Source organism: Cyrtonyx montezumae, unplaced genomic scaffold (assembly GCF_038088225.1).
Source record: "Cyrtonyx montezumae isolate F1298 unplaced genomic scaffold, pur_monq_1.0 scaffold_3, whole genome shotgun sequence".
In the NCBI taxonomy this organism is placed as follows: domain Eukaryota; kingdom Metazoa; phylum Chordata; class Aves; order Galliformes; family Odontophoridae; genus Cyrtonyx; species Cyrtonyx montezumae.
This window is the reverse complement of record NW_027072034.1, coordinates 110,287,886-110,307,157: the sequence shown is the minus strand read 5'-3', so window position 1 is coordinate 110,307,157 and position 19,272 is coordinate 110,287,886. Positions and strand designations below refer to the sequence as shown.

The 19,272-nt window shown below is 51.3% G+C and overlaps 3 protein-coding genes across 6 annotated transcripts in view; all 3 read left to right on the top strand.

Annotated features, from left to right (window-relative positions):
- CCDC134 (coiled-coil domain containing 134) overlaps positions 1-19,272 on the top strand; it is a 166,200-nt gene that overhangs the window by 53,622 nt on the left and 93,306 nt on the right. The gene's annotated exons all lie outside the window — the stretch shown is intronic.
- On the top strand, positions 1,730-3,820 carry SMIM45 (small integral membrane protein 45). Of its 2 annotated transcripts, XM_065741279.1 has the most exons (3): positions 1,730-1,829; positions 2,921-3,238; positions 3,319-3,820. In XM_065741279.1, the coding sequence occupies exon 2, from the start codon at positions 2,926-2,928 to the stop codon at positions 3,130-3,132; it is 207 nt and encodes a 68-aa protein (XP_065597351.1). In that variant the 5' UTR covers positions 1,730-1,829; positions 2,921-2,925; the 3' UTR covers positions 3,133-3,238; positions 3,319-3,820. The 2 variants fall into 2 exon arrangements, with proteins under 2 accessions (XP_065597351.1, XP_065597350.1); XM_065741278.1 differs by lacking the exon at positions 1,730-1,829 and having other exon boundaries at positions 1,900-3,238.
- On the top strand, positions 5,796-17,902 carry SEPTIN3 (septin 3). 3 transcript variants are annotated; one of them, XM_065742796.1, is made up of 10 exons: positions 5,796-6,099; positions 10,880-11,071; positions 11,517-11,645; positions 12,356-12,437; positions 13,147-13,284; positions 13,606-13,723; positions 14,177-14,272; positions 16,233-16,332; positions 16,767-16,818; positions 17,490-17,902. In XM_065742796.1, the coding sequence occupies exons 1-10, from the start codon at positions 5,811-5,813 to the stop codon at positions 17,623-17,625; spliced, it is 1,332 nt and encodes a 443-aa protein (XP_065598868.1). In that variant the 5' UTR covers positions 5,796-5,810; the 3' UTR covers positions 17,626-17,902. The 3 variants fall into 3 exon arrangements, with proteins under 3 accessions (XP_065598868.1, XP_065598867.1, XP_065598866.1); XM_065742795.1 differs by lacking the exon at positions 5,796-6,099 and adding an exon at positions 6,978-7,195 and having other exon boundaries at positions 16,236-16,332; XM_065742794.1 differs by lacking the exon at positions 5,796-6,099 and adding an exon at positions 6,978-7,195.

Below are 19,272 nucleotides of genomic sequence, written 5' to 3'. Positions count from 1 at the left end.
GGTGCTGAGCCGCTGCCAGGTTACAGCACAACCTCACGGTGCCTGTGAGCACCCAGGCGGCTCCTGGCTGCCCCATGCTGCCAGCGGAGCTCTGCGGGGTGCAGGTGCACACATCGGGGTGCCCTTGCTCTCTCCCAGCAGGCACAAATGTAAATTGCAGCAACTGCATGTTATTAGAGAAACTAATGACATTTCCACATATGTTGCTGGCAACTTCGGTTTCCTTTGGCAAAGGCTCCCCCCAGCTGTCTTTAGACCCAACGTTAGTCGTCTTTTTCCATTATGCTCTTTATATTAAAGTGTACATCTCCATGTCTTTTTGAACAACTCAACAAGGCTTCCCAATGGGTTTCTTGACCCAAGGCACCAGTGACAGCCAGAGTTGGGGGATCCGTGCCTTTTGCTGGGGTTTTTTCCTCCACCGACGAACCTGGGGGAGTTTCCATTGGCACATTAACAACAAAAAACATCTGCCTTAGGCTTCATGACCCTTTCCTTTTTCTCCATTCGTGGTTTTCTTGCCATGAAGGTCTCACATCAAAGCTCTCTCAGGTAAAGCTGTGGCTGCACAAGCGCACAGAGGAAGCTGGGGCTGGGAACAGGCTGCCCAGGGAGGTGGTGGAGTCACAGTCACTGGAGCTGCTCAAGAACCGTGTGGATGTGGCACAAAGGGACGTGGTTAGTGAGCATGGTGGGGTGGGCTGACAGTTGGACTGGGTGATCTTAGAGGTTTTTTCCAACCGTAAAGATTCTATAGCCTGGACAGCTCCCCAGAGTGCACAGTTCCAAGCAGCACAGCCACTCCCATGCTGCTGGGCTGCTCAAGCAGGCCCACACACAGGGATTCCTGCCTGGAGCTGCTCTTGTGGGCATGGAGTAGGACAGTCTGTGTGTAGTTATGCCTGGGAGATGCCAAGTGGCATGTAGCAGCTGTACCCACAGTGGAAGCTGAGATGCAGCTGCAGCGTTTCCATGTGGCTGAGCTGCACGTGGCACGTCAGTGACTGCTTGCTGAGAAATCACTGATGTGACAGCACCTGGGAAACCATCACGCACAGCGTGCTGCTGTTGCAGCACCTGAGGCATGGCCACCACTGGCTGCACAGGGCTGCAGTGGGCAGAGGGATGGGAAGGAAGCCTTGCACAGCCCTGCCTGAATGAGATAGCAGTGGGGGACGGTGACTGGCAGTGTAACACCTGTCAATGGCATCAACAGGAACACATGAGCCACAGGTTTCTTGAGGAGAGGGCTCACCCCTCTGAACCTGAATGGAATCTTCTGCAAACTGTATATACGGATATGGGTGTGTACGAGCTCCGCTCTGGGGCTTGGATGGTGCTGTGGTGTTTATTAGCCCTGCAAACCTCACTGCAGTGGGCAGCAGGGATGAAACAACAACAACAACAACAACAACAACAACAACAACAACAACAACAACAGCAATAATAATAATAATAATAATAATAATAATAATAATAAGGAGGAGTCAGCAAGCAGCTGGGTCATTCCCATCTCCATCCAAGTTACTGCCATCTGGGAATGGATTCATGCAGTCTCAGAACCACTTCTGCCAGCATCCCGGTACCTAAACTGGGGCTGTTTCCAGCCCGACGGTGGATGCAATTGGTTCCTCCTCCGGGGATAGGGGATGGGGTCTCTGGGGGAGCCCCGGGCGCCCCGCGGGAGGAGGCTGCCGCTGTCCCCGCCTCCCGCCGCCGCTCGCTGCAGCCCCGCGCTCCGCTTCGCACCGGCACCGGCAGCGCGGAGAGCGGCCCCGTTCATCCCGGGGGGAGCGGCCCCGTCCTGCCGCCTGCGGCCGAAGGAGGAGGTAAGGGGGCGATGCATGGGAACGGGGTGCTCTCCTCTGGGCTCGGGGGGGTCGTGCGGTGGCCTGGGCCAACTGCTGCTCATCTGTGCCCTCATCGCCTGCGTGCAGGCAGGCACATCGCTTCTGAACGGGCATCGCTTCCGCACCGCTGTGTCCCATCTCTTGCAGACCCCTTTCCCTGCCACCGCCCCCACCGCTTGCAGCAGGCCCCCCAGGGCTACGACAGCTGCCGTACTGTATCTTTGAGAGGCTGCGGGTGTCCCGCAGGGATGCTAAGATGCCCCGGTCCTGCAAGGGTTAACGCACATTTAAAATCTGCAGCGCTGCTCCAGAAAGGCGACATCTTCACAAATGAATGTCCCCCTTTTCAGCACTTGAAAGCAGGCGAGAGTGGAAAGAAATCAGGATAAATGCTTAAAGACTCGGAGATGGCACTGGCAGCAAAATGGGGGGCAAACCAGAATGCTCTGAATGCAAAGGAGCATGATGACATGAGGAACCAAAACCTGCTAAGCTCTCCTCTGCCATCATAGCAGAACAGATATATATCCAGAATCCATTGCCAATAGGTGGGAGGGAATCATTTTTTTTATCCCTCTGATGCTGGAAACTTCTTGCTTATGTTAGCAAGAATTGCAGCTCGTTTCAGATCTAGCCCTGTGCCACAAAAATGTTCATCAGAGAGCAGAAATAGAAGTCACGTTCACACACTTCCCACTGGGAGCCTGGGAGCAGGGATGGGGACTTGTGCTGCCAGTGCCATTCAGCATATGAATGCTTCTGGGTGTGTTTCAATCAATTGATTGCTGAGATATTTAAAAAAATTTTTAAAAGCCCACAAACAGAAGGTCTCAAGGGAGCCAAAGTGAGGCTCAGACACATGATGGAATCATAGACCCATAGAAAGGTTTGGGTTGGATGGGACCTCAAAGCCCATCCTGTTCCGAGCCCCTTCATTCACAGTTTTTATGGGCAGTCTGTCCCAGTATCTCATGGGGCATGAAGAGGGATGTAGGAGGTGTGGTGGGACCCATTGCTTATGGTGGAGCTGCTTTCTGGGTGCTCCACAAACTGTCTCCCCTTTTCTCCAGCAGCCATGCCTCACTTCTTGGACTGGTTTGTGCCTGTGTACCTGATGATCTCCATCCTCATTCTGGTGGGCTTTGGAGCCTGCATTTACTACTTTGAGCCAGGCCTCCAGGAAGCCCACAAGTGGCGAACACAGAGGCCGATCATGGAACGAGATCTTCGGAAGACACTGATGATTCGAGACAACCTGGCCTTCGGGGTGCCCGAGGTCTGACGCACCCACTAGGTGGATGGATGGCCAGAGGTGTTGGGTCAGCACTCGTGCTCTGCTGACTTGGGTGCCCTGCTGGCCACCCACCCTCTGGCCCTATGCTCCTCAGGTTTGTACAGCACGGCAGGCTTAGGGCTTTCCATGAGCTTGCAGCCCATCCTCCAGCCAAGAGTTTCTGCTCCTCCCCAGGGATGATGTCACCTCTTGGAGCCATTCACACAAAGGGACCCATGTTTGTCACCTGAGCTGGAGCTGCCTGGCTTCCTGGCACAACCCTAGGAGGTCTCTGCAGGGGTAACAGGCTAAGTGAAGCTCTGCCAAACAAGGGCTTAGCAATATTCTGAAACCAACCCTACTGAGGATGCTCTGATTTTCTGTTGGGGTTTTGGAGATGGAGAACTACAGAGCCTCGTGCTCATAGTCTAATGTTTTCAAGAGCTCTACCTTTGCACTGAACATCGTTACTGAAGAGATCCATCCAAGCCCTGTGTCATGCAGTGCTGCTCTGCAGCTCTCCAGATCTGTCACATAGACTTCTCCGAGTTGCCCACCCTTCTGCTCCTTACCACGGCACAAGACAGGACACATTTCTGACAGCTGCCTTCTTCAGTGCGGGTAGGCTCCAGCTCTGTGCTGCTGCTCCTTGGCTGTCACTTCAGCACAAGCTGTGAGCCATCCCTCCACCTGCATGTCCCTGAGAAGGGACAACACACTGCCCTTCTGTCTTGCTCCCTGAACAAGGTCCCAGGCATTGGGCTGGTGTGAGTGAGCGATGAGCCCTTGATCATGTTCTGGGGGGTAAGAGACAATTTTTTTCTCTGAGGGTTTTGGCTCAGGAGGGGATTAACATCCAGTTAATATGAGGCCTTTCTGGTATATTTCATCCTCCCAGACTGATCTAGTACAACTATTACCTTCCCCACCAACACCAGGCACCCTGGTGGGAGCTGCCTGTCTCTGTTCCAAGCCAGAGAAATTGAAACCCATCCCATCCAGACTAGCACTGGGGGTCTTGATGTGAGCCCCCTGTCTGAGGAGCCTCTCTTAGTGGGGAAATGGAGCCAGCAGGTTAACTCACGTGCCAAAACTTGTGCTCACTTGTGCTGAGCAAAGCCTCAAAACACAGGTGCAGCCTCACACAGGTGCATGCCATATTTGTTGTGCCTTGGTTGCTTGGGGCTGGGAAAAGAATTGTGCTGAGTGGAACCAAGTACTGTACCCAGCTTTATCGATCACATTCCTGCCCCAGCCCACTGCCCTGCTCCGTGCCATGATCTCTCCACAGCTCACTAAGTACTATTGTCAATAGAGTCTACAGCAGAATAAACGTGTGTGCAAACCATGTACCTGTTGTGTTGTTTCCATGCTGTTCCCCCCGGGATCTGCCTCTAGACAGGAGCACTTGGTTTGGTTCCTTGAGGGCCCAGCAGCTCTCCATTGGCAGGGTTTCTGCTCTGGGCATGCAGGAGGGGTGTCTGGGAACAATTAAGTGAAAGGCAAATGCTGGCTGAAAGCTGAGACTGTCTTCTCAATGAGAGCTGTGAAAAGAATCTGAGGCAGAGGGGAAGTCTCAGATACTGAATTAAGCTGCACAAAGCACTGGAGAAGATGCTTAGTGCTGGAAAACACTGGGCAGCATCAAGTTGTACTCACACTTTTCATTCTCCTTTTTCTTCACCATGTGTAGGAATCATAGAATCATTAAGGTTGGAACAATTTTCTAAGATTACTGAGCGCAACTGCAGGCCCATCCCCATCATCATTGTCCCTCAGTGCCACATCCACACGGCTCTGAAACACCTCCAGGGACGGTGGTGACTCCACGACCTCCTTGGGCAGCCTGTGCCACTGCAGCACTGCTCTTTCGGGGAAGTTCTTCCTCATATCCAACCTGAACTTTCCCTGGCACAACTTGAGACCTTCACCTCTTGTCCTATCACTGTTACCTGGGAGAAGAGGCCAAACCCCACCTCTCCACAACCTCCTTTCAGGTTGTTGTAGGGTCTTTCAGATAGTTGCAGAGAGTGCACTGCCCAAACTCCTTGCCATGTGATGTATGGGGTGATGATGGCATCTCCCAGCCTCAGCCCCACCCCTTGGTCCCTGCTGTGGGAACACCACCAACCCTATTCATGGCCTTGGCCAAGGGAACATGAAGGCGGTGGAGTATCCACGCACCACTTGCTTCCTTGCTGGGGCAGACATTGTTAAAGAGGAATTTGCCATTTGAAAATTAAAAGAAGAAAAAAAAAGAGGGAGAGAGAGGGAGATACAAAGGGAAAACATTTAAAAAATTCAAAATGTTTTGTTATCTTTTGTAAATTGAGCTCACTTTGCTAAAGAGCCAGCCTGCCACCAGCGGACCCACAGTCAACAGAGATGCCACCAAGGAGGACATGGGGCTGTGTGTGGGGCTGGCCCTCAGAACGGCCTGACTGCCACAGCTCTGGGAATGGCGGGGGTGGGAGCAGCCGGACAGCAAGAGTGGGGGCACATTGGGCAGGCCACAAGTGGCCCATTGTGGTGGCTGGAGGCGGGTGCCCAGGCTGCTCGGGAGGACGGCGGCCGCTCGGTGGAGAGTCCTCAGCAGCCCTCAGCCCTGTGGCGGGTCAGGGCTGGGCCCCCCAGCAGCATCACCCTGCTGGGCCCAGCCGACTCACGCCTTCGCGCCTCTGCCCAACATGGAGAAGGACATCGCCTCGGCCCTCTGCCCTCCTGCCTCACGGCTGGCCGGCCCCAGCCGCATCCCTGGTCCCCTGCCGCGAAGAGATGGCCCTACTGGTGCCCCCACCCAGCGGAGCTGCCTCTGGGTCACTCTGCGGCAGGGGGCGGGGGGGCCTCCCTGGCAGCGGCTGCGGGTCCCGGCCCCCATCACCCCCGTGGCCCCGTGCCCACGGCCTGCGTCAGGACATGGAGGGGATGAGGTCGCATCTGTAGAGAAGATGTCGGGCACCAGGGACCTATGCACTGGTGGGTGTGTGCTGTGAGGTGGGCTGGGGGGGCATCAGGGATGATGCATGGGGCAGTGCAGGGGCTTGGGAAGTTTCCCCCTCACTCTGACAGAGGGGCAGTGGAGAGCCAAGTGAGGCTGGTTTCTGGAAGGGAACCATGTCTGTCTGTCTGTGCCTGTCTGTCCCAAGGCAGCTGTGCTGTGCAGGCTTGTGGGGGAAGACACCCACTCCCCAGAGTTGGGTGCTGGCATCGCCCTGTTGAAATGGTGGTGTCCTGGCACAGCTTGGGGAGGCCATGGTGCATGGTGTGGGATCTTGGAAGAGAAAATACAGAGGGAAAGGGCACCCTGCTGTGAAGCAGACAAGACAGACATAACCAGCAGCACCTTGCACATGCGTGTGCATATATGTACATGCACACACATACACAGGGGACGGCTGTGTCTCTGCACTGGGGGCAGGCAGCCAGCGGTTGCAGTGCCAAGGGAGGAGAGAGGTTTCTCACGCCTCCGCAAATGGAGCTGAAGGACAAATGGGTCTTAACGAGCTGTTCACAATTCCCAATTCCCCCTCTCCATGAGGCCTCGCCATCCCCTAAAATAAAGAAATATCCAGGCAGGGAGCATGATTTCTCATCCACAAAGGGTTAAATAACCCCTCTGCAAACAGACAGCTGCAACCAGGGATGCTCGGGAGGGAGAAGGTGGTAGGGGGGGTGGGGGGGGTGGGGGGGGGGTGGGGGGGGGGGAGGGCCCCCTCATGGCTCCTGAAGCCCATCTGTGGTGCTCCTCCATCCCCACCGCCGTGCTCACCCCGTGGGGAGTGGGGATGGAGCTCGGGAGGGTGCGCGGGCGGAGGGGATTTTGCAGCGATGTTTAATATTCAGGTCACATGACAGTGGCAGCAGGAGCAGCACCAGCATCTCCGCTCGGCTGAAATAGCCGCTGGAGAAGGAGGGGAAGGAGAGGGGGGAGAAGAGGACAGGGAAGAAAGAGAGAGGTAAAAGCGGAGTGTTGTAGCCCACCGCTCTGCGCCAGCATCAAGCTTAGGACAGTGGGGGCAGAGCCACCCCCTCGGGAGAGTGCTCACAGACAAAGGAAGCTTCATGTTCAAAGGTAGGATGCTGCGGGCCGGCAGGGCTGGGCGATGCCGGAGGGATTCTTTGGCTTCTTGTGCCCCTGCACTGCTGGGGATGAGTATCTCCAAAGGGCAGCGGGGGGAATCAGATTCGTATTTTTCCTTCTCATCTTTCAATGGTAGCATTGAAGGAGCAGGAGCGGGGTTGGCGGTTGTGGTGCTGATGCAGAGTATCTGTCGCCAGGGGCTGCTCTGAAAGACAGAGATAATCCCAGCTGGTCCAGGGCAGGGAAAGCCCATGAGCTGCTCAGCCGCTGCCTTGTCTCTTGTTGCTGATGGGGTGGTGGGGATGCTCTGTGCTGCTCCCCAGGCACCTGCGTGGGAGCTGGTGGGTGGGCTGGGGACAGGCAGCTCTGGTGGGGTGGATGCCCCGGTTCTGGGGTGCTCAGCGTTCCCTTGCCTTGGGGTGCAGCTGGGGATGGGCCAGCACTGTCATCTCCAGCTCCTGTGTCTCTGGAGAGGCTTCAGCACATGCTGCCCTAGATTTGGCTGCAGCCAAAGCCCTCTGCAGAGCAATGAGGGCACATGGAGGAAGACTGTTGCCAGCAAGGCTGCAGCAGCCCAAAAGGCTGGGATAGGTTCCACTGCCCAGCTTGAAATACCTGGTGATGTTCAGGGTGGGGGTCAGGGACACGGGTCTGGGGCCACATGGGTGGCAAAAGAGCGTGACACACAAGGGTCAGTGTCTTCTATTGGGGCAGGAGAGCTACAGTGAGGCTGTGGATCTGTTGCATGGGAATGAAGCAGCTTTCCTGAGCTGGGAGCTGGTTTGTGGTGGTGGCTGGCTGCTTGCAGCCTCCCTCCCACCCCCTCCCTCATGCCACTCAGACAAAGGATGGGAAGGCAGGGGGAGGGGATAAGACTGTTATGTAGGTTATCGGGTCTGCTCTGCCCCAGGACACTGTGGATGGAGACCCTCATGTCTGAGCCCACAGCTGGCCTGCAGGGCCATCTCTGTCATGCATGTGGTGCAGTAGTGGTGCCCATTGCTGGCTGTGGCCTTTAGGGGAGACATTTTGGGGTGGGTTGGCAGAGCTGACCAGGGCCTTCCTGGGCACCCACAGCCATTCTTGTCCCTGCAAGCTCTGCCTGCAGACAGGGAGCCCATCACCGCAGCCACCCTCTTAAATCAGCTCTTCTTAGCACACAGAACAAAGCAGCAGGGAAATGAGTGGTAATGCAAACAGAGGATGCGAGTGGTTAACCTTGGCTAACCCTCTTTTCATCACAGCTGCACTGACCACAGCTCTCTGTCAATGGATATACTGGGGCGAATGGTCAGTGAGACGATGGGATGTGCCTGGGATGCATGTTACCCCTTGACCATTCAGTCGGAGCTGTCATGAAGCTTAGCAGCAGTAGCATCACAGCCCCTAAAGCAGAGCTGTCCTGAGGGGACAAGACAGGCATGTTTCGTGGCTTGAGGTGCCCCACAGCTCTGGCTCCAGTCCTGTATGCCCTGACCTACTGCTGGCTGGCCCTCAGTTGTCTTCTTGAATTCCTCCATAGGAGCCAAGAGATGGAAAATCACAGCATAAAGCACTCAGGTATCCCCTTGTAAAATGCAGGCTCCCATTTAGAGCCTGTGAGGGAAGCACCCTACATGGAGAGGAAGGCAAGTGACTGTGATAAAAGGTGTATTCTCTACCCTCAGATCTTCTGACTCTGAAATCAGAACTCCCAGACCTATGCTACTGATAAGCAGTCCAGGAAGTATTTAAGAAGTCTTCTGGAGGTTTTGTTTTGTTTTGTTTTTTTCTTGATCTTGGGGTTTCTTATAATGTGCTCAGGCTGCTGGGATCTGACTCTCAAATATGTACTCCAGCCACTCAAGTAGTGAAAGCTGACAAGAGACAGCTGAGTATTGCAGTGTCCACAGCAGCCAGCAACAACAGTTGGCAAAGTGTCCCTCAGCACAGCAAGACTGAGGGATGGGTTATCAGCCTTGTAGTGAGCCCCTGAGGGTGGCTGCCAGCTCCCTTCTTCCATCTCACCCTGCTCTGCCTTCTCCCACACTCTGGAGTAGGTGAGACCCCAACACAGGCTGCTCTGGCAGGCTTTGGCAGATTGTGGCCAGGAACAAATAGCGAAGGCTCTGCTTACTCTCTGCCTTCAGTCTTCTCCATAGTCATCCCAACACTGGAAAGATACTGAGCAGGGCTCTGTGTGGGCACTGCAAGATTTGGGACAAAGCCCAGCCATGTGACGATAGTACAGGTGGCACAGGACAAGTGAAGGGCAGGGTAGAGGAGAGCTGGCTGACTCGTCCCTCTATGCAGTGGGCTTTCCTGGCTGGAAGCAGCTCTGAGAAAGCTGGAAAAAGACACATGAAGCCTCAGGGAAGGCTCTGTCAGCAGGAGAGCACAGGTGAGCTGTGACGGCTGGAGGAGAGCATTGGGGTGAAAAGTGCTCAGATAGGCAGACTGCCTCTGCCAGCAGCACGGGGTGTTACTAACTGCCAGTTCAGCTTGGCCAGCACTCTGTCTTGTGCCTTGGCCCCGCTAGGTGCTGCTCCATGAGTAAGAGAGGCAGGAGCATCCTCCAGCAGAGCTGGCTCAAAGCTGAGACCTTCAGGACCACCTGTCCATGAACAAAATCTTCCTCATCTCCCCAGTCCCTGGCCTGTTTTAGCTGAGCAGCTCCTGGTGCTGTCAGTGACCCCAGTCCGTGTGTCTCCCCAAATGGCAGTCACCAGCCTGGCCACTCACTTGCTCTTCTGCAGACATTGGGATCTGCTGAGAGAAGCAAAAACAAACCCTGCTGAAATGATGGAAAGGGATATAGCGTGATAAACTTGTATGAAAGTAGCACCCAAAATACGAGGAGTGCTTACCAAGCAAAACAGCATGTTGTCTTTGTCCTGGAAAAATAACCATCTAATGAGACAAAGCACAGTAATTAGAATGGGAGAAGCTCCAGTTTGCAGCTGGCTGTATATGAAGGGTGCTTGATTCCCATCCCCTCTTCATCTGCCTTTCCAGATCCATCCCTCATGCCTCCTTTACTCACCAATAACAGCTTTCCTTCGTGCTTTGTCCTCTCCCAACCTCCAGCTTCCTTCTGTGGTGAGTGGGAGCTACTCACTAATGAGGCGAGAGATGGAGAACAGCCAAGGCCTGCCCCAAGCTGTGTGTGCCATCACCCGAAAAAGAGTCAGGGAGGCTAGGAAGCCCTCAGGGCCTTTCTCTCTGCTGATTTATTTTGCACAGAAGAAGCAGGGAGGGGAGGGAGGACAAAACACAGTTTATGGGTAGGTATGACAAACTGCGCCGATCTGTGGGCAGAAGGCAGATGTGGAGATTGTGGATCCTGGTGAGAACTGGGAGGCAAATCAAACAGAATACACACACTGGGGTTCTGGCCCCTGATTAGGAGCTCAGCCAACCTCACTAGGCCTGCTGCTGCTGTTTGGAGATAGTGACCAATGCTTTCTGTGCTCAGGGAGGTCTGCTTGTCCAACTCCTCATCCACAGTGATATGTAGAAGAGTATGCTGGAAGCTCAAGTGGATGTTCCTCCATGAAGAACATTACTGCTTAAATCCTGCTGTCTTGTCATGCTCAGCAGCCCTTGAAATGGACTCTTAAAGCTGCCTTCCACAGGGCAGCAGGGAGGTCCTTATCACACCCAAGTGATGATTTCTCAACCTTTCTCCTTGTGCAGGACCAGTGGAGAGCAAAAACGAAGCAGCCATGTCTGAGCTAGTCCCAGAGCCACGACAAAAGCCAGTTGTGCCGATGAAACCTGTGGGCATTAATGCCAACTTACTGGGCTACATTGGTATTGACACTATCATTGAGCAGATGCGCAAGAAGACCATGAAGACAGGCTTTGACTTCAACATCATGGTTGTAGGTAGGCAGGGATTGGTGGACAAACTGGGAACCATGGCTGGATGCTCTCCCACAAAGCCAGGTGGAAGTGCAATTCCTGAAGGGAGGGCATGAAGGATCAGACATTGCTCACTCTGGGATAATCACAGAATCATTAAGGTTGGAAAGGACCACTAAGATCACCCAGTCCAACCATCAGCCCATCCCTACCATGCCCACTGACCATGTCCTCTGTGCCTCACCCACACGGTTCTGGAACACCTCCAGGGATGGTGAGTCCACCACTCCCCTTGGCAGTATGTTTTAATGCATCACCACTCTTTTGAAGAAAAAAAAATTCTTATTATCCAACCTGAAATGGCACCTAGATACCAATGACACTTCTTCAATCTGTCTCTGTTCTTCTGAGTCTGCTGCCATTGCTGGGCTGTGGCAGATGTCATAAGCTTCCTCTTTGCAATCCTCAGGTCAGAGTGGGCTGGGAAAGTCTACACTGGTGAACACCCTCTTCAAATCCCAGGTGAGCCGCAAATCTTCAGGCTGGAACCGGGAGGAGAAGATCCCCAAGACTGTGGAGATCAAAGCCATTGGGCATGGTAAGAGCCAGGCTGCTGGGATGCAGGCAAAGCCGATGCTTCTGCATGGTCCTGCAGAAGAACCCAGTACTTTGTTGAAAGGCAGCCCTTTCTCCATGGGAAGCTAAAGGAGAAGTGCCAGGCTTTGGTGACCTCAGATTTATACAATGCTTTTCTTAAGCAGTAGTGCATCCCACTGATTTCATAGACAAAAGTAAGAGGTAGAAAAAACGCTAGAGGTCTTTCCCCTACCAAGACATTGGTCTGCGTGTGTGGATTAACCCTTGTGATTCCTATCTGTAGACATTTTATGCTCTATATCATCTGCACTGTTGGGTCCTATCTGAAACCTGGCAGAGCACATCTTCTCATGGCAAAACTTCATCATATCTTTTAAACAGTGAGGAGCAGTGAGCATCGTTCCAAATTCAAGATGATATGTGGAGGAGAGGACAAGCTGTGTAAGTTATGTGGGCTACATAATAAGCGCAAATCCATTCTCCTGTAGAAGAGTGGTATTGGGTAGCTTTGATGCAGAGGTTACCAAAATTTAGAGTCAGGAACTCAAGTGGGGTCACAGCTGTTGAGGAGTGACCCAGCCTGACCTGGCTGTGCTTGCTAGTCAGAGATGAGGGCAGGGTACCGTGGTTCTCTTGTAAGACACACGGACATACCTCATGGTGGAGCAGGTTCCCAGGGAGGTGTATGATGATTTGCAATTTCTTTCTCAGTTATTGAAGAAGGTGGAGTCAAAATGAAGCTGACAGTGATTGACACCCCGGGATTCGGAGACCAGATCAACAATGAGAACTGGTGAGTTTTACCCAGTCAAGACCTTTATGGGGACTGCAGTTAAGTTGATACATGGAGTGATGCTTAGTTATTTGTCTTGGAAAGTGTCTGGGATCCTATTGCACACTGGGGTCAGTAATTGGGAGGCAGAATTTTGAGCTCCATAGGTTTACATGTGTGCTCAGAGGTTTGTGCACATTAAATAGTGAGTGACTATTTCTGCGCCTTAAAGCCCTTGCTCCCACTCAAACAGTAGGAAACACCCCCCCCATTTTGCTCTCAACTCTTCACCCCCAGTGCTGGTAAAATGCAGCCATGCTGCCAGACCAATTCACTGCCAGGAAACCAGGCAAAAAACTCTAATCCCCTTCCCAGACTGAGTTCCACCAAATTCTACATATGCCCTTTTAGCTAAAAATTGAGCTGTTCTGCCCAGAATCAGGCAATTCAAATTTTTCCAAGATTTCTTACAAAGACTGGCCCCCAGCAGCCCCCTGCCATGGCACCATCAGGCCTCTCTTTCTCTCTTCCACTGATATAACCACTGATTTCCATAGCAGTTTTCACAGCTGGAAAACTCTTAAGCATCTTCACCGGTGGTGGATTTTTTTAATTGTTATTATTTTTTTCAATGCCAGAGTCTGCTTTACTGCTATCAGAGCTGGGAACACCATGGGCAGGAATATGAGATTTGTACCTGTCTATTCAACTCTCTCTCCTACCTTAACAGCTGGGAGCCTATTGAGAAATACATCAACGAACAATATGAAAAATTTTTGAAAGAGGAGGTGAATATTGCAAGGAAGAAACGAATTCCAGACACGCGAGTGCACTGCTGCCTCTATTTCATCTCCCCCACGGGCCACTCGTATGTATGCAGTTCCCTCTCCTTCCTCATCCCCTTCACGTCACTGTGGCAGATACACACCCTGTACTGCTAAGTGTCAGTCATGGGACCAGGAGTCCTACCAGCAGGGCTGTATACTATTAGCTTAACTTTAGGCATCACAGGGTTTGAAAGGGTCTGGATAACAAAGGCAGGAGAAACACCATTGTGCTTTCTTTGGGAGTGGGCAGGATGGATGGAACATGGAGGTCTCACTGATGCCCTGATGCTGGGAGAGTCACTAGGATGAAGGGCAAGGAGGGTAAAGTGACCCCTTCCATGTTGTTCCTTCTTGGGCTGCAGCCTGCGGCCCTTGGACCTGGAGTTCATGAAACATCTCAGCAAGGTAGTGAACATCATCCCGGTTATTGCCAAGGCTGACACCATGACCTTGGAGGAGAAGACCGAATTCAAACAAAGAGTGAGTATCTCTCCTTCTGCACGGGATCCCTCCCTTCCCTGTCTGGAAGATGGGAGAAATGAGCTGTATCCCTTCTGCTGGGACTTCAGCTCAGTCCCCAGGCACTCAGAGTCCACCTTTGGATTGGTGTGTAAGTCCTGGCACTGCCCTGAAGAAGTAGCTGTCCATGGCTCTGAGATCACAGCCGTTAGAAGGGGAAGGACAGTTGGCATCCCTGTGACATTCCATTGTATGTTCTGTCATGAGAATTACAGAGCCAAACGAGTAGATTGGGCTGGGGAAGAAAGACTTGTCACTGTTGCCATGTGTCCTCACTTTGCTTCACTACTCAGTGGGGACGATCTTTCCAGCCCTTCCCCTCTGGAAGGATGTCCCACACGTGTCTGCCAAACCATCCTGCCTGCCTTCCCTTCAGGTTTGTGTCACTGTGCTCCAAAATGTCTCTCTGCTCAGGTGCGCAAAGAGCTAGAAGTGAATGGGATCGAGTTTTACCCCCAGAAAGAATTTGATGAGGACCTGGAGGATAAAACAGAAAACGACAAAATCAGGGTAGGAAACATTTTACTGTGGGAGGGGAAGGGGCGGTTGAGAGCTGGTCAGATTTAATAAAACAGACGTATATCACTGGGTTTTAAGTGCTTCATGGTTCTTGAGTGAAAGGTGCAATGGACACAAGAGAATGCCATTTATCTTTCCTAATTTAATTTGTCCTTGTCATCTCCACAGGGTGCTAGGAAGGCTGATTGAGAAAGGACTGCAGTTCACCTCCTTTTGCTGAATGCTCTGTTTGGCCTCTGCTGAGGACCAAAAGACCAAGTTCATCCCCTGTCCCAAACAACCATCTCATGAGCTCAGGCCAAATTCTACCTGAAAAGCAGTCCAGTGCTTTGCCCTGCCAACCCCTGTGAGAAAGAATGTCTCATTCTTCCTACCTCAGAGAGGTAGAAACTGTCTAACTTTCAGCCTGTGTTTGTTCATGGCCAGGTTGTAGACAGGATTCTATGTGTTCTTGTGCTAACACTGACTTGAACATTTCTCCTGTCTACTGGTCCCATCAGCTAGAGAACAATCTTCCTGTGCTGGTCTTCTTCTGGTCGGCTGAATGAGACAAGCTCCTTTGGACAAGCTTCCCATTCTCCCATATTCCATTATCACTTTTTTATGTGCCTACTCTAGTTTGATTTGATTTTCTGGCACCAGTATGGGTACCCAATGCTCCCCTGTCTTTTCTGAGATCTGAACTGATAAGCCTCCAGTCCACATGTCCTCTCTAAACAATTGCATCACACTGGTGACTCGTGGTCATCTTGTGACTGACTGGCACATGGGGTCCTTCCCCTCCCTCAGTCACTGCTTGTGCACAAACTCAAAAGTCATAGCAGAACTTCTTGGTCTTATTCCCTAAATGCCTCACATTTACTTAGACCTTCCTAGATAATAAACCAGTTTGCCTCTGTACTGACAGCACCTCCTGGCTTTGTGATGCTGCTGCATTTACTTAGCCCACTCATTATTTTTAGGGCTAGACTGTTCACTGAAACTTTATTGTCTTCCATGGTAGTTGTTAAGAAACTGCAGTAACTAACTGCCTGGCAGCCTGACACTTGCTCTTTCAAGCCCCCTAGCTGTCATAACCCAAGCAGAAATTCCCACCTCCCCCAGTTTCATTAATCATTTCCCATTTGGCAACACATCACACACTCTGTGGGAGACCAGATGGGTTCTGCTTCCCCTCCAAACTGTTACTATTCATGAGGAAGCCACCACCATTTGTTCTGCTCTTCAGCCTAATTGCCCTGGGTTTGGTAGTCTCACATGTAAGAAATAAACTGTCTTTTAGATTTGTTCCTGTGGTAATTGCAATCCCTTACCAGGTCCAGGGAAGTTTACAAGGCAGGATAAATCTATGAACACAGCTTTATGGACAGTAGAATCTCTTGCACCCTGTTCTCTGGAAACAGGAGCTTTCTTCCTGTGTGTAAAGATATCTTGACCCACAATAGTCTCACCTACTGTCCCACTTCCCAGGGACTTCTGGCCTTCCTCAGTACAGCCATTTCAGTAGTTGAGCTTTGAATGTTCATGTGTTCTGTTGAGGGGATTATTGTGAGATTTTCTAGTGAAGAACTACAAACTTGATGAGAAATATTCACTGCAAAGTATTCCTGTGTGGAGCCCCGGGGTGACAGACACCACCTGGTATGTCACAGCACCTCCTTTCTGGTCACCTTGCCCTTCAGAAATGCTGGAGATGTGTGCAGAAAAGCTTTACTCTCCTCTCTGGAGCCTTTGACATTGCTGTAAGGTACACACTAAGCCCAGGGGGTGTAAGGACACCTGTAAAACAAGAGCACAAAATGCTATGGATATCAGTGATGTGTGAAGTTTTGTTTGCTCTCACAGAAGGCTTTGCATTTGGTGAGGTGTGAGGAGGAGAGGTGGCTAAGGAACAGTGATGGTGCTGTTCTCTGGAATGGGTTTGATAGGTCTCTCCACATGTTTTCCCTAGCAGGAAAGCATGCCCTTCGCAGTAGTGGGCAGTGACAAGGAGTACCAAGTGAATGGCAAAAGAGTCCTGGGCAGGAAAACACCCTGGGGAATCATTGAAGGTAAGGTAACTTGCATTTGGGAGATGATAACAGGGTCCTGATAACACACCCCATGGCTACCCTCCTGTGCCTTCTGTCTTCGTGTGGTGTTTTTGTTTTTTGAAACCAAGCAAGAAGAAAACTCAAACAGCTCTGCTTGGAGGGAACTGCCATTGTCAGTGTGGTACCACTACTGCTAACTGGCAGAACCATTCTCAATAACACGGGGTGTGTGAAGCTGAGCTCCTCAGTTTTACAATGAAAACCCACCTGTGACCACTCAGCATTTCTGCTCAATGCCTGGCAGCTTGTCTGCTGTTCACACAACTGTCCATTCTTTCTGAATTATGCTCACATGAAACATGCATGTCCCATAGCAATGACCTTGCCGTGCTCTGTAACCACAAACAAGTTGCTGAAAAATCAAACATAACATTTCCTTGCTTTCTTTTCAGTGGAAAACCTCACTCACTGTGAATTTGCCCTGCTTCGAGACTTTGTCATTAGGTAAGGCCACAGTCATGCCCAGGTCTCTCTTCTCTTGATGACAGTGGAATCTTCCTGAGACTTTCTTAGAGTGAAATAGCACTTACAGGAGGGAAAATAAAGCACTTTTCAGGCAGTAAAAGTTGATGTGGAGTAGTGTTGGATTGAGTTAAGGGGTAGGTACTCTAGTGCCTCTCTAGATCACTGTGTCAAGTAGGCGTTGGTTTTCATGTATGATCTGGACACCTTAAGAAAAGCAGGGTAATTGCACCCATCTTTAATCCTATTGCTTGTGTTAGGTTCCACCAACAACCAGTTGTTGCTGACATAGGTTTGGATTGGAGTCAGTGGTAAAGAATCCACTAGCCTATCCTAGACCATCTTAGAGGTGCTGCTCAGTGACAGGATAAGGGACGCAGGTTTGAGACAGACAAGACACTGGCAAGCACAGAAATAGATTTCAGTCCACATCCTGCATGCTGCCTATGCGTCCTATTGCATGGTGATATTCTGTCTCTCTGTTACATTGTGGCACCTGTATGGGAAGAGGGTAAATTTGTTAACCAGGCTGACTGAAGATCTCTTCCATTTATCTTGGGGAATAAAATGATAGACAGAAAGCTAACACTGATAATGCTGATGCTGGTTATCATATCCTCTTTCCAACCCCACCTTCACTTTATCCCATGCAGGACTCACCTTCAGGACCTGAAAGAAGTGACCCACAACATCCACTATGAGACCTATAGGGCCAAGCGGCTGAATGACAATGGAGGGCTGCCCCCAATGACCTCTGAGACAGAGGAAAACCATGAAAGCAACCTGTGAATGACACCCCTGACATCACCTGGTATCTCTGGATACAACAACCCACCCCTGCTACCCCTGGCTCTACCACGAGCCTGTCTCTGAAGCATGTGGAGCATCCTCTGTGTGTGTGAGAGGGTGCGTGTGTGTGCGCGTGTGTGCCTACCTGTGTGCCGGAGGGGGACCAAAAGACATCTTCTCTGCCCTTCCCAAACTGTCTTCATTCTTGGTTTGTATTTTGCACAGTGGACTGTCAGTCATCTTCCTTTTGTTTCTGTGTCTCAGCTGTGTGTCTTGTCTGGGGAGAATGGGGGTGGGGGAACGACTTACAGGGACACTTGTATGTGGGAGGTGTGGGGCATGCTCATGTCCTGTTTTTATCCCTTAAGAACGTGGCACAGAGAGACCCTGGGGCAGATGGTGGAGTTCTTGGTGGATGGGAAGGTAGCTGACTGCTCAGAGAGGACGGTGGCCCAGCATTTTATCTCCATCTTTGCTGTGGCTTGCCAAAGTGAAATGGCAGCTTGGAAGTGCATAGATGGGAGAAGTGACAGATTGACAGATTTTGTGGTTCAGGGAAAGTGAGTAGTGGAAGGAAACAGATTGTGAGTTGTAGCATCTATTTGAGAAGCAGCAAAGTACTTGGGGGAAAGAGCTATATTTTCCAGAATTAAAGAATAAAAGAACACCAAGATGTCTTCCTTGGTGTCCACTTCAGGTGTTCCATAGGAACACAAGAAATACCTTTTCCTCATCAAAATATCTGTGTTTGTCATCCCAGCAGCCCCAGCCTGTGCTGTTTTCCTGCCCTTCCTCTTGCCTCCCATGTCCTCTCCTCTATTTTTGTCCTTATTCTCTTTTAACTCTCTGTAGCTTTCTTCCTTTCTCTCCTTATCTCACTTTCTCTGCTTTCAGCCCTTTCTGTCTCTCCTTCATTTCCTTCAAAATCTTCCCTTTCTCTGAGTCCTTTCCTTCTCCACATTTATCTCGTCCTCATCAATGTGCTTTTGTTGCGTCTTATTGAAAACTTTCACCTTCACTTGGAGGAAGCAGGGAAAGAAGGTAAAGACCCACTAACAGAAAGATGCAGTTTTACTGGAGGCTAAATTATAGATTCATTGAATCATTAAGGTTTGAAAAGACCTCTAAGATCACTTAGTCCAACCATCAGCTCATCCCCACCATGCCCACTGACCACGTCCCTCAGTGCCACATCCACACGGTTCTGGAACACCTCCAGGGACAATGACTCTGTGAGGGCTCACAACTGCCCTGAGCATGGCAGTCTGCCCATCACCTAGCAGAAGCATGTCTGGGGCTGTACCCCAGAAGAATATTTGGTTGCATTAGCAGTGCACATGCAGAAGGCCACGGTTCGGGACGGTAGTGCTGAGTATGGGGAAGTATGTTGTGTTGGTGTGGGGCAGGAAAGGCTAGTGTGACTGAAGCAAAGCCTGAGGTTTGTGGACAGAGATGTTCAGGGCCTGAGTCAGGGTGATCCAAGCTTTGCAGAACCATCTAGAAGCTTGTGTTCATATTGTGGCTTTCTGTGGTGCTGCCTTTGTAAAGCAAATGTCTCTTCCATCTCGCTCCCATCCATCCACACACATAAGCTGTTCTCAGCACTGCCAAGACATGAAGTTCATCCCAGCCCTTCTCATCTCTTTC

What these genes read in the sequence shown, in the direction of transcription:
- SMIM45 (XM_065741278.1), top strand. Translation starts at nt 2,869, where the DNA reads ATGGTGGAGCTGCTTTCTGGGTGCTCCACAAACTGTCTCCCCTTTTCT.
- SEPTIN3 (XM_065742796.1), top strand. Translation starts at nt 5,811, where the DNA reads ATGGAGAAGGACATCGCCTCGGCCCTCTGCCCTCCTGCCTCACGGCTG. An exon ending in ATCTCCCCCACGGGCCACTC is followed by an intron (nt 13,285 to 13,605) that starts GTATGTATGCAG and finishes CTTGGGCTGCAG; the next exon opens with CCTGCGGCCCTTGGACCTGG. An exon ending in CTTCGAGACTTTGTCATTAG is followed by an intron (nt 16,819 to 17,489) that starts GTAAGGCCACAG and finishes TATCCCATGCAG; the next exon opens with GACTCACCTTCAGGACCTGA.